Consider the following 23,427-nt stretch of genomic DNA (forward strand, 5'->3'; position numbering starts at 1 on the left):
AAACACTTCTTGTCAAAGTATTTTGAGATCTGAAAGAAACTGATAAACACGTTAAAGCGCATATCCAAAACTATGTGACCTTGTTATTATTTAGATCTTATTTTGAAAGGAGCTGACGTTTCTTGTATATAGTTCTCATCAAAACTTGAAGAACCAGGATTTGCTACAAATTTTCTTTGCAAAACACGTTTTAATTACAGCAGATTATACGTTTACGAAAGTATAGTTTAAATTCTTTTATAGCAATGTTTGTACGAGTTGAAAAACAATTGAAAATATATGTTATTAATGTGTTACGTAAACTGAGCTCTGTGTGCGCAAGTTTACTTAAACATACAAGTGTTTAATAATAATAATACACCCACAACATACATAAACGAAGCATTTATATAACAGATAAAGAGTTATGATGCACCTATGTATAAGATATTAAATTATAATACAAGGATATGTTTAATAAAGAAAAACAGCTTATATATTGAGAAAATTCTTTATTTACTTAATATTTCACCATTAGGTTTTATGAAAATTTAAAAATTCTAACCATGAACTTGACAAAACAAACATCTACATTAACATTAACATTACGTTAACATATTATAAAAGAAAAAAAACAACTTCAAAAATATTTGAATTTTAAAGTCAAACATTATCCGATAACTTTGCAGTTTATTAATCTGGTTTTTGGGAAACATGTAATGAACAGCAATTTATCTTACTGTGCTTTAAAAAGGTAGAAGTCTTTATCATAATAGCGAGAAAGTAGAAAATATTATAATTATTTATTACATAAATATTACACGGAAAATGTAGGTTGTCTGAAATCAATAACTTGAAAAATATGAGAAGTGACAAATGCCAAAGAAATTCACTTGTGATATTTAGTAGTTGTGTAGGAAGACCGTCATTTTCCTCCGTGAAAACTGCTTGATACTGATGGTTATGTATGGTTGGTCTCAGAAAAAAGTATAGTTACAAGTATCCCTATGAAAAAACGAAAACAGACATATGAAAATTAAATTAAAAGTAGCTTTTCCTTTACACAATCACAAAACCTATGTTCATTAATACGTAAAGTGTTTTATTATAATTTATATCATAGAAGTAGTGTATGTGAGACTGAATCAATACCATAGTCAATGTTTCCTAATACTCACTAAAACTCTCTTTCGTAATGAAAAACACATTCATAATTATAATCGTCACAAGGCAGCAGTATCATATTCTGTATAATTTTATTACTACTTTTGCTCTTTTTTTCCACACTTAGGCTCAAAGAAAAAAGTGTGTATAATAGTGTTCTAACCATCTTATGTTCAAAATATACATCACTTACGACGGCCCAGTATAGTCAGATGGTTAGAACTCTCGATCCGAAATCTGAAGGATGCGGGTTCGAATCACAATTATACCAAACATATTCGCCTTTTCAGCTGTGGGGGCGTTATAATGTTACGGTCAATCCCACTATTCTTTGGTAAAAGAGTAGCACAAGAGTTTGCAAGTGGTGATGATGACTAACTGCCATCCTTGTTGCCCAGCATGGCCAGGTGGGTTAAGGCGTTCGACTCCTAATCTGAGGGTCACGGGTTCGAATCCTGGTCGTATCAAACATGCTCGTCCTTTCAGCCGTGGGGGCGTTATAATGTTACGGTCAATCCCACTATTCGTTAGTAAAAGTGTAGCCCAAGAGTTGTCGGTGGGTGGTAATGACTAGCTGCCTTCCCTCTAGTCTTACACAGCTAAATTAGGGACGGCTAGTGCAGAAAGCCCTCATGTAGCTTTGCGCGAAATTCTAAAAACAAACAAGCATATTTACGACGCGTGTCATTCAATATCAGACTTAATTAATCGAGCTAGGATACAAATAATTTTGAGGTTTTCCCATGTTTTATAGCTCGATAATTTAAACGTAAGCTGTTCAGTGGATTTGTGAGTCAGATATTTATTCAATTATTTTTCTTTATAACAACAAACCTGATTTGAACTCCAAAACTAAACCTGCTAAAATATAGATTTTTTTTCTCTTTTCCAACAGAGATATGTCCAATACCTTTACACGAAAATATTAAACCATGAGTTCAGTTACGTAAAGTGTCTTTTTAATCTCACGGCTCTATAGTTTGATCTCATATATAGAGGAAATGTACTAGTGAAATAAATCATGAAAAAATAAAATAAACTGTATTGAAGTACAGTAAAAGCAAATAAAATGCATTGTATAGACGGCTGGTGTGGGTATTAAAACTTTAATTAACGTTTTGACCTTCTTATGTCATCTTTAGGTTAATAAAGAGAGTTTGCAATTGACCGTTGCTGAGCGCCTGTCACAGGGTTGAGAGTGTGAACGGGTACGAGATTGTATGAGCGTTGCGGTTAGATGATGAATTTATGTGAGTATAAAGGTGTTCCTTTTTTTTGGTTCAATTTTGGTTTGAGTTCTTGTATAAGTAGGGCTTCTTTGATTTTGCGTTTGTTTACATTTGTTTCCCTATTTAGTATGTTGGTGGTTTCTATTGTTATGCTATAATTCTATGACTTGTGGTGTTCTGAAATGTGCGAATATGTTGTTTTTTTTGTAGTTCATTAAATCTGGGTTTCATTTTTTACATGCTTGTTTTTCCGATACAGAAGCCAGGCAGTCGTTGTACGAGGTCTGTTAAAAAAATTCGCGGACTGACGTCATAAAACAAAATGTACTTTATTTAGAAGTTACAGGTCTGGGACCCCTTCAAAGTACTCTCCTCCCCAACGCACGCACTTATCCCAACGGTGTTTCCACTTGTTGAAACAGTCCTGGTACGCTTCTTTTGTAATGTCCTCCAGCTCCTTCGTCGCATTTGCCTTAATCTCGGGAATCGTCTCAAATCTTCTTCCTTTCAAGGATCTTTTGAGTTTGGGGAACAAGAAAAAATCGCAAGGAGCAAGGTCAGGTGAGTAGGGGGTGGGGGTGGGGAAGAACAGTGATCGAGTGTTTGGCCAAAAAACTCACAAGCTCTTAGGGCTGAATTTTGCAGCAACGCGGTGCATCTTCAATTTTTCAGTCAAAATCTTGTAACAAGATCCAACTGATATCCCACACTCTTCAGCAAGGTCCCTGACAGTCAGACGTCGATTTGCCCGCACCAGGGTGTTGATTTTGTCGACGTGTGGGTCGTCAGTTGATTTGGAAGGACGTCCAGGACGCTCATCATCTTCAATGGACTGTCGACCATCCTTAAAACGTTTATGCCACTTGAAACATGCCGTACGCTTCATAGCAACATCACCGTAAGCCGTGTTAAGCATAGCAAAAGTTTCAGTCGCAGATTTTCTAAGTTTAACACAAAATTTCACAGCAAGTCGTTGCTCCTTCAGGTCATTCATTCTGAAATCCGCCAAACGAAAAAATCGCACTTCACTTAAAACCGCGTAGCTAATACACAAATGAAGATATCTGCAATCAAGAAATGGCGTCGTAATCAGCTGATCTGTGCAAACCTAGCGACACCAAGCGGATTCCTCTGAAACCAACTGGAGCCGCGCAATTCAAACAGTTTGCGTATTTTTTGAACAGCCCTCGTATTGTATTTTATAGATAATGTTGGTGTTATGTTTGTCAGTGAAATTTTTACACAGTACGGATTTCAGTTTTGTACCTGGATTTTGAATGAATTTAGTATTTTCAGGAATGTTGTGTTTTACTAAAGTTTTCTTAATGTTGTTTATTTTATCGCTAATACCGGGAATATATCAGATTTAACGGTGTAAGGTTTTATAGGTAGTTGTTTCGTTAAGTTTATTATTGTTTATTTCTTGTTGACTGTGTTGGTGGTCTATGTGTGTGTATGTATAGTTTTTTCTACGGTTTTTGAAGGACATTTGTTGATGTTGATAAACTGTTGTTTTATTTTGTTGATTTCGTCATTAATTTTGTCATGTGGGCATAGTTTTGTGGTTGTGTTTATTTGTTTTCTTAATAGGCTGAGTTTTTGTGTTTTTTTTCATGTTCTGAGTCCCAGGAAATGTATAATCCAGTATGGGTGATTTTTCTGTGGATTTCAGTTTCGAATTTTGTATCGATTCTTGTGACCTTGAGATTGAGAAATTTTATTTGGTTAGTTTTCTTCTGTTCACAGGTAAACTTAATGTTGGGGTGAATGTAGTTAATGTGGTTGAAAAAACTACGAGTGTGTTCTGTAGATATGAATCCAGCAGTTGTATCGTCAGCATATCTGTACCAGTATAGTGGTGGCTGTAAAGCTTAATTTATCGCTTGAAATCCAATCTGTATCATGAAAATGTTGGTTAGAATTGGTAATGTGTAATTACCCATACTTGAGCCATTTATTTGTAAGTAGTTTTGGTCTTTGAACATAAAGTTAGTTTTGGTGGTAGTGAATTCTATAAGGGTTGCTAATTGGTTGCTGTGGATGTGTATAAAGTCATTAAGTTATTTGTATTTTGATTTTAACATAGTTTTTATCAGTTTTTTTCTTTAAGTTACAGATAATGTTTGTACCCTGATTAAAATTCTTCGATACTTTTACTTTCACAAAACTATGGATTCGTTTTTCGTTTCGACCTGTTGGATAAGATAAATGTCATTTTTTATAGCGACAATGTTTTGAATTAACATTCTTAGTTTCGTTAGAATCATACTAACATGTACGGTTGGCCTTAAGGTTATGTAAGCAAGCTCAGTCATCATGGAATTTAAACAGATACACAGTAAACAAAGAAACACTAGAGACTTACACATCTTGAATAATCGCCGCGGTGAAATAATTCATGATAACGAAAAACCAGACAACTTTAAAATATATTTTAACTTCAAGTAAATTTCTCGTCACTATGAATGGCAAAGCGAACAAACTAATTCTGGCATATCTTACCTACGAAAGAAACAGATGCTGTCACACAAAACACAGCAAACCATCCCAAAGAAAGAGTAAGGTGATGAAGAACTATAGACCACAGAAAAAATGATACTGTCTGAAATAAAATACATAAAATATTAGCTCAACTACGAAAGGCTTATCTTATGTTTTACAGTAAATTATCAACTACATTTCTGATATTTTCAAATCCAGAATGTAATATTTTTAATGCAATTAAACCTTCATTAAGAGACTGAACTTTAAAAAAACAACTAATCTATATAAATCAAATGACTGAACTAACCTTTCTAAGCAGACAAATAGTTTCTTTAACGAAAAATTTACTTGAATATCAGTTTTGATTTAGTAATAAAATTATTGACATTATGATGACTTCTCAACTTGTCGTTATTCTTTGCTCTACACTTACTGATGTAAAAAATACCATCCCAAAAATTTCAGCAGTATGTTTCGTTCCAAAAACTTCAGCAACAGCAGCCGGAATACAGACAAAAGTAAGAGCAAATGTAGTGAACAGTCCACAAATCCAGATCATATACATCACTTTTCCTCCATAAGGTGTCGTCACCAGAGTGAACAGCAATACTGTCATTATTCCCAGCAGGAAAAGAATCGTTAACTGAAAAGCATACAATTTATATATATATTGTAATTAAATAATACTGAAGCTAAAAACGAATTAAAAATACAAGTAGCCTGAAACAAAAGTAGATAAACATCGAAATATTTTATAATGTGTTAAGTTTGTACAACTTCATGCATATTCTTATTTTTAGAGACAAAACTAGACTATTTATGAAGTTGGCTATCCAGGTATCTATGTTGATGTTCGGATAATCATTTTTTTAGCCTTCCATTAAATTATTTTAAACAGTCTCTCGAAACAGTGTTGTATTTTTGACAAAACAATTTTCATTGTTTCCATATATCTGACTGTTTTTTATGGGGATCTAATTTCGCTTCAAGTGCAAATCAAACAGTTGGATATGTTGTTATTGAGACCTAAACTGTAGCGTTGTGAGCCATCTATTTTACCTAGAAGCCATATATGTTGTGCACCCTTTACACACTGGTTGTTTTTGAATTTGAATTTCGCACAAAGCTACTCGAGGGCTATCTGTGCTAGCCGTCCCTAATTTTGCAGCGTAAGACTAGAGGGAAGGCAGCTAGTCATCACCACCCACCGCCATCTCGTGGGCTACTCTTTTACCAACAAATAGTGGGATTGACCGTAACATTATAACGCCCCCACGGCTGAAAGGGCGAGCATGTTTGGCGCGACGGGGATGCGAACCCGCGACCCTCAGATGACGAGTCGCACGCCTTAACACGCTTGGCCATGCCGGGCCCCCTTTACACACTAAACAATATTTTATAATTATAATAACAACATAAATGATTTCTCCTTAAGCATTCTTACCTTGTAAGATATTTTGTCCTGAATTAAACCAATGATCACTCGGCTGACGGCATGAATAGCTCCTGCTACAGAACCAGTTATGGATAAAAACGTGTCATCTTGTATAAATGTCTGTCCATACGTCTGAAAAATAGTATGAAAGCCTTTGTTTTTTTGTTTCTATAGTACACAATGGCGTATGGAAAACGTATTAATACTATAATGCATTTTTCAAATATTAAAGAACATTCTGTAACCACTTCGGTGAAAATGCCTCAACATAGTCTTGTTGTTGGTATTTAGTTTGTAATTACAAGTTTTTCTTATTTGATATTAGATTTGAACGCTAAAATCGGTGGTTTCGAACATAAGATTTTGTTTCAATTCCATATCTCACGATAGTTTATGTCCACAATAACAATCATATTTTTAATGTAAATCCTAGTTTTGAGAGTTCATGCTCAAAACTTCAAAGGTGCTAAGAAAAATACATAAACTTACCTTATAAAAAACATTCATAAACATGTATGGGTAAAAGGAACAAATACAAACTATCGATAAAAGGTAAAATTCTTTCATTTTCAGAGCCTCTTTTGGTGACACATGAAGTTCAACTCCATAATTACTGTACGGTTGTTTGTCATCAACTTTCAAATCTGCTGAATCTTCTTCTAATGATGCACATACTTTTTTGTTGTTTATTGTTGTTATGCAGTCCAAATCTTTCGTAACTGATTCACTAATTTCTTTACTACACGATTGCCTTGAAGTTTCGTACACATTAGTTATTTCACTGGATATTGTTTCTTCCTGCATTACAAATATGAATACAATTGTTTTCTATGTATGCAAACAGACAATACAATATAGTTAAAAATAGACGTAGAAACTTTTTCTAGTTTTTAACTACCTGACTAAGGAAATATTTTCTTACGAAACTCAACAGTGCATTTACACTAAATTCTGGCTAAGCTTCTTTAGTAATTTGTTGTAATTTAATCAATGTTTCTATCCAGTAGCACATCTTACATCGCTGATTCACATCTTTAGATTTAGATGTCAATATTTCTATTGAGTAATAAAGTATTACTACTGCATTTGTTATCAAAAGTAGCCAAATTCTTTAAAATAGAACAACAAAATGATATTACTAAAGAAATGTATTTCGATGAAATTTCGTGTTTACTGTTGTTACCCAAATTTTTTACGCACATTCATAAATGTATCAATATTACTTGAAAGTGTTGCAAACATTGTAATCTTCTGGTGAAACAACAGTACTCATATGGACTTACAACGTTAAGATTTGGGGCTCGATTCCCCGAGGTGAACACAGCAGATAGTTTATTGTAACTTTGCTAAAAAAACGAACAATGCGATATGAAACAAGCGAAGACCTACTACAGCCATCTGTAATGTAATGAGAGATAAACTTTATTTAATGTTACCAATGTATTTACGAATTATCTAGTTTTGTGTTCATTATCCAACCGATATGATTCTGAGCAGAAGGTAAACATAGTTATTTAGAAGAGGCCATCATTAAGAAGATGTATCTTCAGAAATGCAATATGTCTTGCTGTAAATTAATCATTTGATGTGAACTAGCTTTGGAGTCTAAAATACAATAGTAAACTTGATTAATCCAACTCGTCTAACCTGGTTTAATTGTCTTGGTAATTCTTTGTACATAAGCAACCCAACCAGGAGAATACCACCAACAACACTTCCCATTATCAGAAACAAAACTGGAACACTTTCTAAAATTTCATCGTTGTAAAAAAACCTGAAAAATATTAACCGTTAATCTATTAATTAAACATTTAGAAATATTCGTTAATGGAAAAGTAAACTGGTTTACCAATTAATTTAATACGACGATATGATGTTGAAAAGTGCTAGGCCGCCTAGTGAGGACTTACGACCCTAGAAACCAAATTCAGATACATGTGATGGTCACAGTACGAATAACTGATTAGGTTTTTTTGGACTTAACTATAAACAGTGAAACAACCTATCAAAAGTAATACATACAACACATAAGGAAATGATAGCTTCAGTTGCATATGCGATATAACATTTGTGTTTTTAATATCTCTTCCTTCACGTATCTCAGAACGGCTGGTAGAGGTATTAACACTTTTATTTATAATCCAGTATACATTCCATTGGACTCAGCACATGAAACAAAACAAAAACTCAACATATTAAGAAACAAAATATACACAGCCACAGGACTATGTTCACACGATAAAATTAAGGATGAAATCAACAAAATTTCCTCCGAAACCCGTTGAAAAAATTATACGCATACACCTAGATCAACAATAAACAAACAATAACAATTTCCAAGAAACGACAAGCTACAAATATTTACTCTGGTGCATACCATGTGTTTCCGACATCAGCTAAAAAATAACCAATATTTGGAAAAAAAGCTTATAACAAAACGTTCTAGTAAACACCAAATTTATTCAAAAACCAGGTACAAAACTAAAGTTTATACTATGTAAAAACTACACGGACAAACACAACACCAACATAATTTATTAAATATAATGCAACAACTGCCACGACTTCTATATTGGAGAAACAATCAGGATAAAGTAAACTAGATTCAAAGAACACAAAATAAAAACATCTTCACACGTTTTTGAATTTTGAACACTGCAAATCAAACACAACATAATTTTAAAAACTTCCAGATACTAAGTGGAAAACAAATATAAACAAACGCAAAATTAAAAAAGCCTACTTATACAGCAACTAAAACCAAAATTGAATCAACATAAAGGAACACCTTTATACCTATACTAATTAACAATTTAACATCCACCTGCAGCGCCCCTACAATCTGGTACCCGTTTATACTCTCGTCCCCAAGACATGTGTCCGTCAACGGTCACATTCAAACTCTATCTTTGTTAACCTGAAGATGACCTAGGAAGGCTGAAACGTTGTTCTTTTCTTATCAATAAAAGTATTAATACCTATAACAGCCGTTCTGAGATACACTTTTATTTCAAGTGGGTTTCTCGTTATCAAGGAATACCTTCATTCAGGTTGTTAGCTAAAATATCATTTAGCTTTCAACAGCTAACATTTAACATTTACAAATTACAAAAATTTAATATATGAGCAATATATGACACACAACTTATAAAGTTATTGTACAAACTTACAAAAATTTTCTTTGGGTTATTAACTATTTATATAAAAGTAGAAACTAACAACTTTATTTGTTAAAAACCATGACTTTATGCCTTTAACGGTGCTTTCGAAGAATTTCATCTTAAATAATGTAAAAATGTTATTTTGTGGTATTCTATAATAAGAGTTTTGATGACTTAGAAGAAGAACGTGAAATAAAGCACTAGAAAGTTTAATTAAATAGTTTATGTTTTTATTTCAAGAAACATCACATAAGTTTACAGAAACTTGTAACTTACCCATCAGAAGCAGGTTGGAGATTACTAGGATTCACAAAGAATGTCTGTACACTATTCATAAGGAGAGGACTTAAAGCAAACCCTGAAGTCACTATCCCTGTCACGAGGCCTTTCTTGGTAGGAAACCACTGTTGAAGGATTTGATAGTTATTTCAACAACTGTATTTTTAAGCACAAAATTTGAATGTTAATGGATCTTACAAGCTTGAAATTATATTATACGAATTACATAGTAAATGCTCATTAGTGACAATGTTCGGTATTTATATCAGTAAACACATCCAGTGTATCATAAATACACACGAAGTATACAGACGTTTATAATAAAATAAAAACAAACCTCACCTACACACAAACGACACCTGTACCTATATTCTAAGTAGAATAATAACTAGACCACTCTCGTGAAGTTTGTACAAGTACAATTGAATTCAAGAACTAAAAACGTTTTCTCAGAATCAAAGACTAGAATAACTATATACTAACAATATTGATTTGTATATATATATAAACATGTTTACGTTCTAGATTAAATTTCAAAGGGAACGTATCCACAGATTGTGAATAGTTTTCATAGATATGTTTTTAATATATTATACATATATTTATTTATTTAAATGACGTTTCTAGTGATTAAAGTAAAGTTGTTAAATGATACTTTCTAATTTATTAAAAGGTGGAAATTAATATTTAAGATAAGCTTTCTTTTATTTTTCGTAAGTATATTTTTAACAGTTGTACTCACTTCTATAGCAGTTACTATGGGGTGACCAAAGCAAAAGAGAAGTCCCAAAGAATCAATGACTCCATAAGTAATTATAGTCGCTTCCAGGCTATGTTGTATACTCCAGTACGTCACTGCTATGCCAAAGCTAACAGATTGAAATATGTTTATAACGTGAATAAATGCGTCATTATATTTTAAACGAGGACTAATAAAATGGCTAACAAGTTACATTTAGAACAAAGATTAAAAGTTCTGTTTAACTACAATATGCTGGTTATACAAATGATAAACATCGGAACGCCCCTGCATACCAACAACTGTTTCTATGGGAAGAACCCAAGCACTACCAACAACATATATCTAACCTACAACGCCTACACCAAGACATTTGAAAGTATGTTTCGTACACTGATTTTGTATATTTCACATGCTTAATCCATAAGAATAACCAGAAAATAATAAAGCCATGCGGGAACAAGTTCGAAACAGAAACTCCTAAAAGCTGCGACTTTGTTCCCCTTCACTCCAAGTTTAAAACCTGATAATGTAATATTTAATCTGAATGATCCTCAATTTGATGGTGTTTGTAAACAAACTCTAGTCAAACGTTCTAACTTTAGCATTCCTGATCTCAAAATATGTTAATTATATTTACAAATATGAAAAAAGCTCGCAGGGTCCTTATTGTCTTTCCATTGTTAGCTTATAAAAAGCATTGTCTTTTCCTCATTCCACAGATATAACTCTATCGTCTTACCTCTCCACTAAACGATGCTAAACTACAAGTCCTTAAAACTGTGTCTAGAAACAAATACATTATAGTTACTATATCATACAAAGACAATGGGATTGTTATTATGAAAAAAACTCTGAGTATGTTAATAAAATAAACTACCAACTCAGCACCCTTGCAACTTTAATATAAACTGGGTACAGGCTTGTTACCCTTAACCATTAAGAGAGATGATGAGTTCTTACATTTCTTCAAGTCCTTTAAAAGTCAAAATATTATTTCTGAAACGACCTTTCAACAAAGTGCTTCACGTGACACCAAACACATCATCTTTTATGGCCTACTCAAAGTACACAAAACTGGATGCTTTCTCCGCCCTATTCTATCACCTGTAGGATCTTGCAATTGCAAGCTGTCTAAATTTATATTTCCTATCCTAAAATTTCTCACCTTGAATGAATTTATGGTTACCGATTCTTTCATCTTTGCTTCTGAAATTTCTAAAATTTCCTCTATTGATCACCATGCTATGACCAGTTTTAATAATTAATCTCTATATACTAATATCCCATATGTTGAAACTTTAAATTTAATCATGGACCTCCTCTTTCCCACAGACACTGAACATTACTTTGGTTTCAAACAATTTCTTCTTCAGTTATGTAATTTATGGCCAGGTAAATGGAATTGCTATTGGATCCCTGCTGGATCCGACGATAACCAATAGCTTCCTATGCTATCACGAACTCAAGTGTCTAGAAAACTGACATCTGTCCTTTACAAACACGACATTGATGATACTTTCTTACTGTTTCAAAAATCAAACTAAGTTTCCAAGTACCTTTCTTACCTTAATTTTTAACACCCCAATATCAAATTATCATCCACATTCGAAGAAAATTATTCTTTACTGTTCTTAGATGTAAAGATTACCAAAAACGGTAAACACTTTTCTACTTCCGTTTATCATAAAAGATCTTTTACTGACCTCTACATTAATTTCAGTAGTCTTATTCCCAATTTTTCCAAATGTAATCTGATTACATCATTGTTCTAACTATTTTATTTTACACCAAAAAATTACCTTTTTACATAAACACGACTGATTATACAAGAAGATTACACGCAATTTCTTAACACCAAATTTCAACCAGCAGCCAATGTTCACACTGTTTCCAAATTTCCCCTCGTTATATCCCTTCCTTTCATAGATTCGAAATATCTACCAATTAAAAACAACTCTCTTCATAATAAAACCTTTCTTCCTCACATTGAGCTTAGAATAATATACAGATCTTTTGTTTGTTTGAATTTCGAGCTAGCTATCTCTAATTTCACAGTGCAAGACTAGAGGGAAGGCGCCCAGTCATCACTACCCACCGCTAACTCTCGAGCTACTCTTTTACCAATGAATAGTGGGATTGACCGTCACATTATAATGTCTCCATGGCTGAAAGGGCGAGCATAGTTGGTGTGACGGTGATTGGAACCCGCGACGCTTGTATTACAAGTCAAGTGTCTTAATCACCTGGCCATGCCGGGTCTCTATACAGATCTAAACTCCACATTAAACACTTATTTCAGTGTAAAGATGAAGTACCTAAACTTCCACGTTCATATCTCGTGTATAAATATATGTGTAATGACTGTAAAGTCACGTACCTTGGTAAAACGAAACACCACTTAAAACGTTCAGGAATTACTGAATTTAGTGAACATTAAGGAGTATCTGATAAAACCAGTGTTTTACTCCTAAAACCTAGTTACTCATCCATTCGTACACCTTCTGAAACCACAGATCACAGTATCTCATTTAATTATTTCACTATAATCATCACGGGATCTTCAAATCTTGACCTATATATTACGAAAGTCTACACATAGCTAAACACCGCTTGACCAATAACGACTTACAAAACCCTTTAGATCTAAAACTGTTTTACATTTTTATAATTAATTCAGCTGCTGTGATTGTTCTATCTATCTATTTACCGCTTTTGTCAGTAATTAAGGTTGTTTGTTTCTATTATCTTGTGCTTCTCTCTTTTCACAGTGTTTGCATTCCTTATTCTCACACAATTATAAGGTTCCGTCCAAGGCTGTGAGAAATGTTATTTGAATTATTTGCAGTTTCATGAGCAATGTTATTTCTTCATGACTGGTTTGATTTGAATTTTGTGAAGAGCTATTTGCGTTAGCCGTCACTACTGTAGCAGTGAAAGACTAGTCATCGCCACTCACCTTGGGCTACTCATTAACAACGAATAGTGTTATTAATCGTATCATTATGACGTCCCAATGGCTGAAATGGCTGACTGGTGGGACAGTAATTCCAGCCCCAACTTTAGATTGCGAGTCGAGCGCCCTGCCAACCTGGCCATGCCTAGCCTTTAGTTCCTCAAAAGCTTCAGTATGTCCTAAATATTGGGGCTGCATATCTAGTATCAATCTTATGAGATATTTTATTAATTTGGCCTAAGTCATAAGGTATGCTGAAGAAGGTAGTAAGTTACGTAATATCCGACATTGATCATCTAGAATATCTCCACGCCTCTGGTCATATGGCTCTAGTAAGTGTGCGAGTAAACTATTATTGTGTGAGGATTTGACATCAGACCTTGTACAGTTTGACCCAATGGTGACTGAGCCTGATAGTCTGTGATATGAAAGTATTACCTGTTTACTTTCACCTGTTACTATTACCCATCCATAACTGGATCGGAATTTATGGTTTCTTGCTTTCATGACTCCAACGATAATATTTTTTATTTGTTGAATCCATGAAAGCTGATTCAGCCATTAACCCATCAAAACTTACTACAGAGTTTGGTTGTATCTGCTAGACCTACCAACAATATTATCAAAGCTCTGTTAGCCACTTCATTATAGAGGTTCTTGATAAATCTTCACTTCTACTGAGACGGTCACCAGACCAATAAATTCCTTGCCGTTTTTCACTCTATCGGGCTAAATTGTTTACTCTCAATAAGTTTCTAGTCGGCCTGGCACGGCGAGATGGTTAAGGCGCTAGATTTGTAATCTAAAATTCGCGGGTTCGAATCCCTGTCGCACCAAACATGTTCGTTTTTTCAGCCGTGAGGACGTTGTAATGTTACAATCAATTTCACTATTCGTTAGTAAAAGAGTAGCTTAAGAGTTGGCGGTGGTTGTTGATGACTACCTGCTTTCCCTCTAGTCTTACACTGCTAAATTATTCTTCTATTATGCTGGCCCCCTGCTGGTAGGTCTATAGATTTATAACGCTAAAATCCTGGACTCGATTTCCCTCGGTGGGCTCAGCAGATAACTCTATGTGGCTTTGCTAAACAAAAACTCACACAAACATATACGCATTATGCTATTTCCTTTCAAATTTATCGAAGGTTTAGTTTATTTTCATCAGAATTATCCCGTAGCTACCACCACTGTTTAAATGTGTTCTATCATTAAGTGTTGTTGTTGTTCATTTTTTCATTATTTAGTAAGATAATGTCGATTTCAATCTACGTAATGAAAACAAATTAAGGCATTTCTTCAGCAAACGTTCACTACAACTATCTTCACTTGTAAGCCTAATTTAAATTACATAAGCTTTTCACCAAAGCTTCTTAACGAATATAGGCCTAACTTTCTGATAAATATAATTGTAGAATTTCAGAGTTAATTGATCGAATGACTAAACAACAAAATAAACACAACAACTCGCACTTATGTTAGTAAATAATTTTATTATTTCCCAACTTATTGAACTCAATCATCACAAATTACTCATATTTGTATTGAGCCATTCAATTGAGTTTCTCTATTCTTAACTTTCATGAACTATCTCCACTTTAACGTTAAGAGACCTCCAGGAAGTATCCCAATTTAAAAACAAAAACTAATATATGACAACACATTAGCTTAATAGCATAAGATTATTAGTTTGTTACACAATTATACATCCGCAAAATGTTAAGAAAACGCATATGTCTGGTCTAAAACCGTGCAATGATATTAAATCTGTCTTCCCTGTACATCGCGAAAGATGGAAAATTATTGAATTAAGATCATTTAGTCTTTAGAAAAACGGATGTATGATCTATAGAAAATACAGATCGAGTTTAGAAGGTAATGAAAAAGTTAGTTCTTGCATTTTCCAAAAACTCTTTTCCTGTCCGGAACAGAGATTTCATGTTAATGTTTTTTGTTTGTAGCACCGCAGTAGTGCAACAAATGTTAATTTCATATTATCAGTTTCGCGCTGTTTGCTTTTACATATGCACAAAACTTACAATAAATACATAAATACAGGCGTATACAATTATTTTTACACACACGTATACTAATATTGTAACTGACTGATACAAATATGTGCTACAAACAAAATGAAAACATAAAAAAGCGCGGCTCACCAAAGCGTGACATTACCGTTAATGACTAATACACCATATATATCAATATCGATACTTTTTTCAATAAATGAAGGAGTGAGCTAAAGTAACCAGAAGAAGAAAAATTATAATTTCAAAAATATCTTCAAGAGCACTAAAAATATCGAGTAACAATCAACAATAATTTGTCGTGAATTAACCTGATTTAAGCTTTAGGCACGGTTTCTATTCAGTGGTTAGATCACAAAGTAACACCTCATACGACTAACTAATTCACATAATTGTTCACGTTAATATCTATACGTCAATCCTCGTCGAAGCTCTTGTCTTTATATATTATATACACAAATATTGGAGTGTTACCTAGCCAGAAGGTGAGCCGGCACTTTAATATAACAAATACTTGGTAGTTGAAATAAACAATAGAAAGAATAATAAATGAACTGTTAACAAAATTATAACGAAACAAATGTTGAATTGAACATCTTAAAACATACAGAAACAGGGAGGCATAGGATTATATTTTCATATACACACGGTCCCTAACATACATTAAGCAAACAAACAAAGGCTTATAAGATTATATTCATTAACATAAACAAATGAATACATGAAAAGCGACAATCATTTTTTTCCAGTTTTCACTTCATAAAATCGATTTGTCTGTAATAGCCTTTGAACTTCAGTAAAAATGTGTCCTTCTCTTCCAGTTAAATCTCAAATGGTGTTTCTGTGTTAGTATAAGTTTACTGTGACTGTGGCTATTTACAGGTATGTTGTTGTTATATATTATAGTAGTTTACTTTCATGACTTTGTTTTATCGGTCATTTTTGATAAAACGTATATGAGTGTACGTCTTACCTAAAAATACAGGAACCAATAATTATGGTCCAACGACGTCCAATGACCCCACCTAGTTTGCCTCCAAAATAAAGCATTGAACACGTAGAGATAAATGCATAGAAAATCCAACTAGTTTCTTCATATGTTATGTCCTTCTTGACTCTTGCTCTCAGGTAAGAAGTTAAGTAAGGAGTAAGGTTTCCAAACGTTAGTATTGTACCAACTGCCAGATAAATCAGGAAACATCCAGCAACTGATATCAAGGGTCGAACGTCCATTCTATTGATTTGATATACGAATAATGCTAGTACTTTGTTCATTAAAAATACATAGAAAAGTTGTAATATGTATGATAACATTGAAAACAAATGCATCCAACCAACAAAAGAATTACAATTGTAAAATATGTCTCCAATATTCACTCTTAACTGTGATGCCAAACTTTTGAAACAATTCTTCGGCATTATAGAATCATAGATATAAAAGGAAGAGTACATTTGACGTTAAAATTTTGTTTTTGTAGAATCAATCAATTTTATGCGATGTTTGTTTTGATAAATAAAATAAGAAGTCAGCGTTCTTTATATTATAAAATTTAGGCCTCGATACATAATATACAAGGTTTGTTGCATTTTGTAAGAACGTTTTGTTGTGGAGTGTCACCACATAAGCAAACTGTGCCAAATTGGCATATATTTAATATAATTGTTTACGGCTGTGGAGTCACAGGATAACATTTCGAATAATATACTCTTTAATGTTACCAATGGAAGCAAAAAATATTATATAGTAACTCATTTAGGATATCTTGTGATCCAATATAAGCACTCAACGCAACCGTACCCATCAGTATGGGAGTTGGAGAATAGTTTGGTCAAAATAAACCGTAACATAATACCGCATAATAGAAAGTGAGGCAATACACAATATATCTGGATGTTTGAGTATGTATATGCATTTAGTGCAAAAGTTTTTGCACGAACAGAAAATCTGCATCAGATATAAGAACCATGAACTAGTGTTACGAAGAGCTTTGGCTGTAATATTAAATATGGTTTCCACCATACGGTTTACTTAAAAGCTAAATTTAGATTTTGATATAATACATATAACTCAGTATGGATTATGATAGCATTACATTAAATCATGGGCTTTCTTAAGCTTGTTTAAACGATAGATTTGGTTTAAATAAACTATAACATGTAAAAACACAAAAGCGTGAATTAAAAAGCAAATTAGAATCAGAAACTTCGTACAATTTAACAAAAGCAAAAGATGTCTAAACAACAAACTGGTTATCATAAAAGTAAAGATAAGGTTTTAACTAATAAAAATTGAACGCCGAATAGTAAATTGATACCTAAGAAAATAAGTGTATATTAAATTAATGTAAACAGTAAATATTTATTAACTCTGTAAAATTAATTAAGAATAAATTATCATAAAACGAGCTCAATATCTACAATTTGTAAGGCTTGAATTGTTATTGTTGTGAATTACTTTTTACCTATGTTAAAAATATGTAAAACAGATTTACTTACAGAAACCGCTTTTATTTCCTTCTTTCTAATAAATAAGTTTTAATCATGAACCAACATAACACAGCTAACTAAATTAAAAAATCCAGTTAATTCACAAGAATGGAGATAACTTTTACTCAATTCGTATTTCGTCTTATATAACAATGTGTTCAAAGTGTGCGCATGCTTACTATTTAAAAAGTTCTGAAGTGCAGGTGGTATTTATGCATGTGTTACATATATTGTACTTTTATACAAGTCCCGCTATATCCCTCTACATATTAGAATGCACAAAGAAAAAACAACAGATTTGTGGAAACATTTTTCAAGACATCAGTTATTGCAAAACATTAAACATTATGCCAAAATGACGACAGTGGTATCGTATAAAAGAGGATATATAACTCCTTCTCTGGAAGTGCTACATCAAATATAGAAGACAATGTATCCTGTTTGAGTTGACTTTGTATGGTAGTAGGCATAAAAGTACGAAAACGTAGCCATCATTTGTACATTTCTTTCTTTATAATGTGTTGAAAAAATAGAAATTTACTTTTCTATGATGTACAACACAATAATTCATCTTAGTTACATGTTAAAGTGTATTAGTCTGTTAGCGACAGGTTTTAATGCTTATAACGCTTCTGACTTGATATCAGTGGTGGTCAAACACATACAGCTCGGCATGACCAAGTTAATTAATCACAATTCAGCAAAGGTTCTTTGAAGCTAAACTTTACAATATATGTATATATATTAAACATTTTCTTTCTTTTACAAATGTGTATAAAACAATTATATCTGCAGCTACACTAGCCTTACTGAAAGATGCGTTTTATCACTGAGTATATCATATTTGGTGTAAAGAATCATTATTTGTATCAATATAGCAATATAATCAATAAATCTCAGCCCCAAATAATTACAAATTTTAATAACAAAATGTAATATCGTAATTTATCACGAAAATTTTTAGAGCAGTTTATAAAAAGAGATGGATATGTTTGTCAAAACACATGGACACTGTTTATACACAAATATTTTCTACACCTAAACCATCAGTTATTGTAAAAGGTGAGTGATTTTGGAAGCAGTGTTAACTCAGTCATAATTCATACATGAAACTTTGAATGAATAGTTTCGTGAATAATGCATATACGGTGCTACTTACGTAGTTTTAACAAACGAAATAAATAAACAAATGAATTGAAAATGTTTAAGTAAACTGTGGCAGAAATGCTATAAGCAAAATAATTTAATAGATATAAAATAAGACTTTGAGGAATAAACTGAATGAACTTATGTAATAATGCTCGACTGTGGCGGATTAGAGCTGATGGGTTTAATACGTGGTACTACCAATCTACAACTTTTAACTCTGGGTACATTAGAAGAGCAGCAATTAATTTCGATATTAGGTTACGAGAAACCGATGTTGGTGGTGGTTCTTACCGACTGTTTTCCTTCATTTACAGTCTGTTCTTCAAAATTAGGGAGGGACGTTTTATTATTTACACAAGGTATCAGTCCGATGCAAAACATAAACAAATATTTAGCAGAGATACACTGTTACCGTTTAGAAATGCTGAGACTAGGTGTGGCCTAATGTTTAATGTAACTGAGAAGTAAATAAGTTACTAAAATGAAAGATATGGTTTGATTAAAAATTAAAGAATTAAGATATAACATTTCATTGATTACACTATCTAACACAAATTTTGTTCCTGGATAGTTGTTTATGTTACAAAAGTACAGATAATGGCCATTATTCCCTTCCAAGTTTGCTTTTGTGACATGGATAAAGAAATTTAGAAATTAAACTATTTTGTATGTAAAGGCAAATTTGTACATTTTCATTTACATAAGATCTGAATAATACAACATATGAATCAAGATTTACACGTACTTATACTAAAGTTATACAAAAATGAACAAAAATTTTAGAAGTGAGTAGTTTTTTGAGATTTGCAACTGCAATGTAAATCACTTTCATGTATTAGCCCCCAAATAAAGTCTCCCATCATGTTTTCGTTATACGCTCCTTGGTAGCGGCGTTCAACGTCCAGTATATCTTAGTGGAAGCGCTTGCCTTGCTCCTCTGAGTATGCTCCCACATTCTCCTTGAATTTGCCAAGATGAGCGTCAAGGATAGAGACTTTTATCGACATCCTGCAGCTCATTCTGCCGTCGTTCTCCACCAGAGCCTCAACCAGGTCCACATAATTTTCGGCCTTGTGATTGCCTAAGAAGCCCCGAACCATTGCAACAAAGCTGCCTCAAGCTTTTTCTTCCTTCCTACTAAGCTTCTTAGGGAATTCTGTGCACACTTTTATCTAAAAAATCCCACTCCTTGAACCTAGATGTCATAAACTCAGCATTCGATTTTCTCAGACCAAGGTCCCTGATCAAGTCATTGAGGTCTCTTTGTTTGGGGCAGTATCAGTTTCTTTCACCAGCTTCACCTCTGAAATTGTAATTTGGATTTTCAACGTCTACCTCCTCTTCTAATTTGCTGCTCTTTTGTGAGGATGGCTGTTTCCTCTCTGACGGAGTGGGTACAGGGAGCTCAGGGCAATGTGGCTCTAGGGCGATGGATGACGAAAAGTCCAGATACATGATAGCAGATGCATTCTTGCCAACCCGACGTTTGGAAGGGTCCACCATGCAGAAGTAACAGTTGATTGAGTGATGAGTGGGTTCACACCAAAGTTTTTTGAATAGCGAACTTCATGGCTCTTTTTTCTCCTCTGCAACATCCTGCAAAAAAGCAAAATAAAATTCTTATTGTTAAGAATAAATTTATTTCATTCACAACTAATATATAAGAGGCTCATGCAAAATATTTTATATAATATTTTTTCTATACTATTGGAAATTTAAAAAAAATGAATTAAAAGATATTTAAATTTGAAAAGATCTAAAATTTGTATAATATAAAATCTTATTATTCAAGCAAGCAAAAATTGTCCGTCTCACCGTCTAAAGTTTTATTACAGTGCTCGCAGGTAAAATAAGGTGCTAAGGATTTGTCTGGATTCCCCACAGGCATGCCGAAATATGCCTTGTAGGCTTCACACATTTTAGCGGATGCTGTCATAGAATATTTTTTCGCTCTTGTCTTGATGAATTGGCCCCATACATAGCAGAATGTGTCTCGAGAATGCTTGCAGCTTTTTGATACCATTTCTCATAAAATCAGATGGGGCTCTGTATTCACTTAGGCAGCTAGAACTAAACTGAAAGGGTGAGTGGTGAGCCTCTGTATATATATAACTATGGGGAGTTCTAAAAAATTCTAAAAGGTTCTTGAAAATTCTCGTAAGCTCTACAACATTCTATTAAGTTATCGAAAATTCTTGTAAGTTAGAGAAAATTCTTTATCAGCTACTCAGCACTGAATCTACCTGGAATGTTCTAGAAAATGGGTAAATTTGAAATTTTCATTACCCAGGTTACAAAAGCAAAGTTTAAAAAGAAAAATAGGTCTTTTCCATTTACTTTAGGCACAAGCAATTGGGAAATAACACTTTCTGCTCAGGAACAAGAAAAAGTAACAATTTTGTTACATAGTGTTATGATTAAATTAAGAAATCGATATTTTCACTGACACACTTCTATGATGTTACCATAAGTAAAGTACCATTCAGAATGGCGTCATGCCGACAAATTTTGGTTCATAAAATAGTTGGACCTCAGTAAACATGAGACCACACATAGGAGGGTAATTTGATTACAAATTACATTAAAATTTTCATACTGTCGTGGGTTTTGTGGTCTCCAAGTACCTTCACTTGAAGGTAAGGCCCATATTATTTGTCTCACAACACAGTGTAAATCTGGATTGCCCCAGATTCTGTTGTAATTATAGCACACAATGCACTAATCAACTAAACGTTTGCAGAGAGTTTAGGGAAATATTTCAGTAAAAGACTCGCATTGTATTTAAGGCTTAACTCTCGTGCCTAACTAAGCACTCTAAACCACAGTAAGAGCTTTGTCTCAAGCAATAATGTGATTAAAAGTCTTTGTAGGCTAATTAGAATAAAAATATCGAAGAAACTGCAGCATCTTCACAACACTTGTTATTGGAATATGTAAATAAAATCGTGAAAAATTCAGGTATTTACAAAAATCAGTGTTAAAATCAGAATTCTAGACTATATTTGAACATATCTCTTCGAGTGCGTTGTAAAAACATAGAGTTTTACACATTTGTCTGTTACATAATGAAAGATATAACAAAATAACAACATTTTCAAGGGGGTCACTTTTTTGTCCAGTCCTGTATATGTATATGTATTGTTCATTTTTTTTCACTTAGGTTTTATGGAAGAAACCGGCTATAATTACGTTTCTTTCTTCACCTGGGCTGGACTTTTATTATTGACTTCGTTCATAATAGAGATGGAAAAAAAGAAATTAAAAATAAAATATTAATCACTAATATTTGCTAGTAAATTGAATTAATGGGAGAGAACAGAACTTCAATATCAGTAAACAGTAGAATTTTACAGTTCTAAAAAAAAAAAGTTAAGTAGAAAAACTACATAACACAGACGTCAGAAGATATAACACGTGTTTTATGTAGTAGTGGTACTTATGTTTCAAAGCCTGTAACAAACGTATGGTCGAGGTGACGTATTTCACTTCCATAGGCAAATGCTTAATGTACCTGTTATCCTCGCTCCTCTGTCATTATAAGAACTATATCACTATTTATGCTTCTAAAACTTGCTGCCCTCGGCAAATGGGTGCCCTGCTTGCTCGGTCGCGCCGGCTCTGGGTAAACAAGCACCATTGCACTGAAAACTGATTAACATATTACTTCATATAATACAATATATGATCCAGTGATTGTAATTTTGATTAGTAAAGTTAGTTCCTACTAAGTACAATACTAAACCAATACCCATCCAGGATGTTATTACAATATCTTAGAAATAAGAAATCTCATACACTTTATGGAAAGTTGAAACAATTTTGAGTACAGTTTATTACAGATGACTGGTCAGAATTGAAGTTTGTACGAGAAACAAGCTCAACTAATAAAGTATACGTAACAAAATATTACAAACAAGATACATTAGAGTCTCTTAGTTTACATTTGTACACAGAATTACGTATTTCTTGATTTATATATAAAATGATCTTAAAGTAAAAACAGTTCTATTTAATCTTCATTGCACACTTTACCGTTAAACTTAGGATAGCTTGAGTTTGATCATTGGTGTGGTTTGTTTTGAATTTCGTTCAATTCTACATAAGGGTTATCTTACTTTTGCAGTGTAAGACTAGAGGGAAGGCAGTTAGTCATCACCACCCACTGCCAACTCATGGACCACTCTTTCACCAACGAATATTGAGGGTGACCGTCACATTATAACACCCACACGGCTAAAAGGGCGACATGTTTGGTGCCAGGGATTCGAACCTACGACCCTCAGATTGCGAGTCGAGTGCCTTAACCACCAGAAAATGCTGAGTTGAGTTTGATGATATGTT

At 33.3% G+C, this 23,427-nt stretch overlaps 1 protein-coding gene across 1 annotated transcript; it reads right to left on the reverse strand.

Moving 5' to 3' along the window:
- Nucleotides 1–549: 549 nt before the first annotated feature.
- LOC143256990 (apicoplast pyruvate carrier 1-like) lies at nucleotides 550–18,074 on the reverse strand. Its single transcript, XM_076515015.1, has 10 exons — nucleotides 17,947–18,074; nucleotides 16,424–16,684; nucleotides 10,474–10,600; nucleotides 9,729–9,856; nucleotides 7,939–8,065; nucleotides 6,781–7,089; nucleotides 6,301–6,423; nucleotides 5,290–5,499; nucleotides 4,875–4,974; nucleotides 550–984 (listed from the first exon to the last, which is right to left on the reverse strand). Exons 2-10 carry the CDS (start codon nucleotides 16,681–16,683, stop codon nucleotides 941–943), a joined length of 1,428 nt encoding a protein of 475 aa, XP_076371130.1. The 5' UTR covers nucleotide 16,684; nucleotides 17,947–18,074; the 3' UTR covers nucleotides 550–940.
- Between the last annotated feature and the right edge of the window lie 5,353 nt (nucleotides 18,075–23,427).

Source organism: Tachypleus tridentatus, chromosome 7 (genome assembly GCF_004210375.1).
Source record: "Tachypleus tridentatus isolate NWPU-2018 chromosome 7, ASM421037v1, whole genome shotgun sequence".
NCBI classification, from domain to species: Eukaryota; Metazoa; Arthropoda; class Merostomata; order Xiphosura; family Limulidae; genus Tachypleus; species Tachypleus tridentatus.

What these genes read in the sequence shown, in the direction of transcription:
- LOC143256990 (XM_076515015.1), bottom strand. Translation starts at nt 16,683, where the DNA reads ATGGACGTTCGACCCTTGATATCAGTTGCTGGATGTTTCCTGATTTAT. An exon ending in ATTGGTTCCTGTATTTTTAG is followed by an intron (nt 10,601 to 16,423) that starts GTAAGACGTACA and finishes TCAATCTGTTAG; the next exon opens with CTTTGGCATAGCAGTGACGT. An exon ending in TACCAAGACAATTAAACCAG is followed by an intron (nt 7,090 to 7,938) that starts GTTAGACGAGTT and finishes TTTGTAATGCAG; the next exon opens with GAAGAAACAATATCCAGTGA.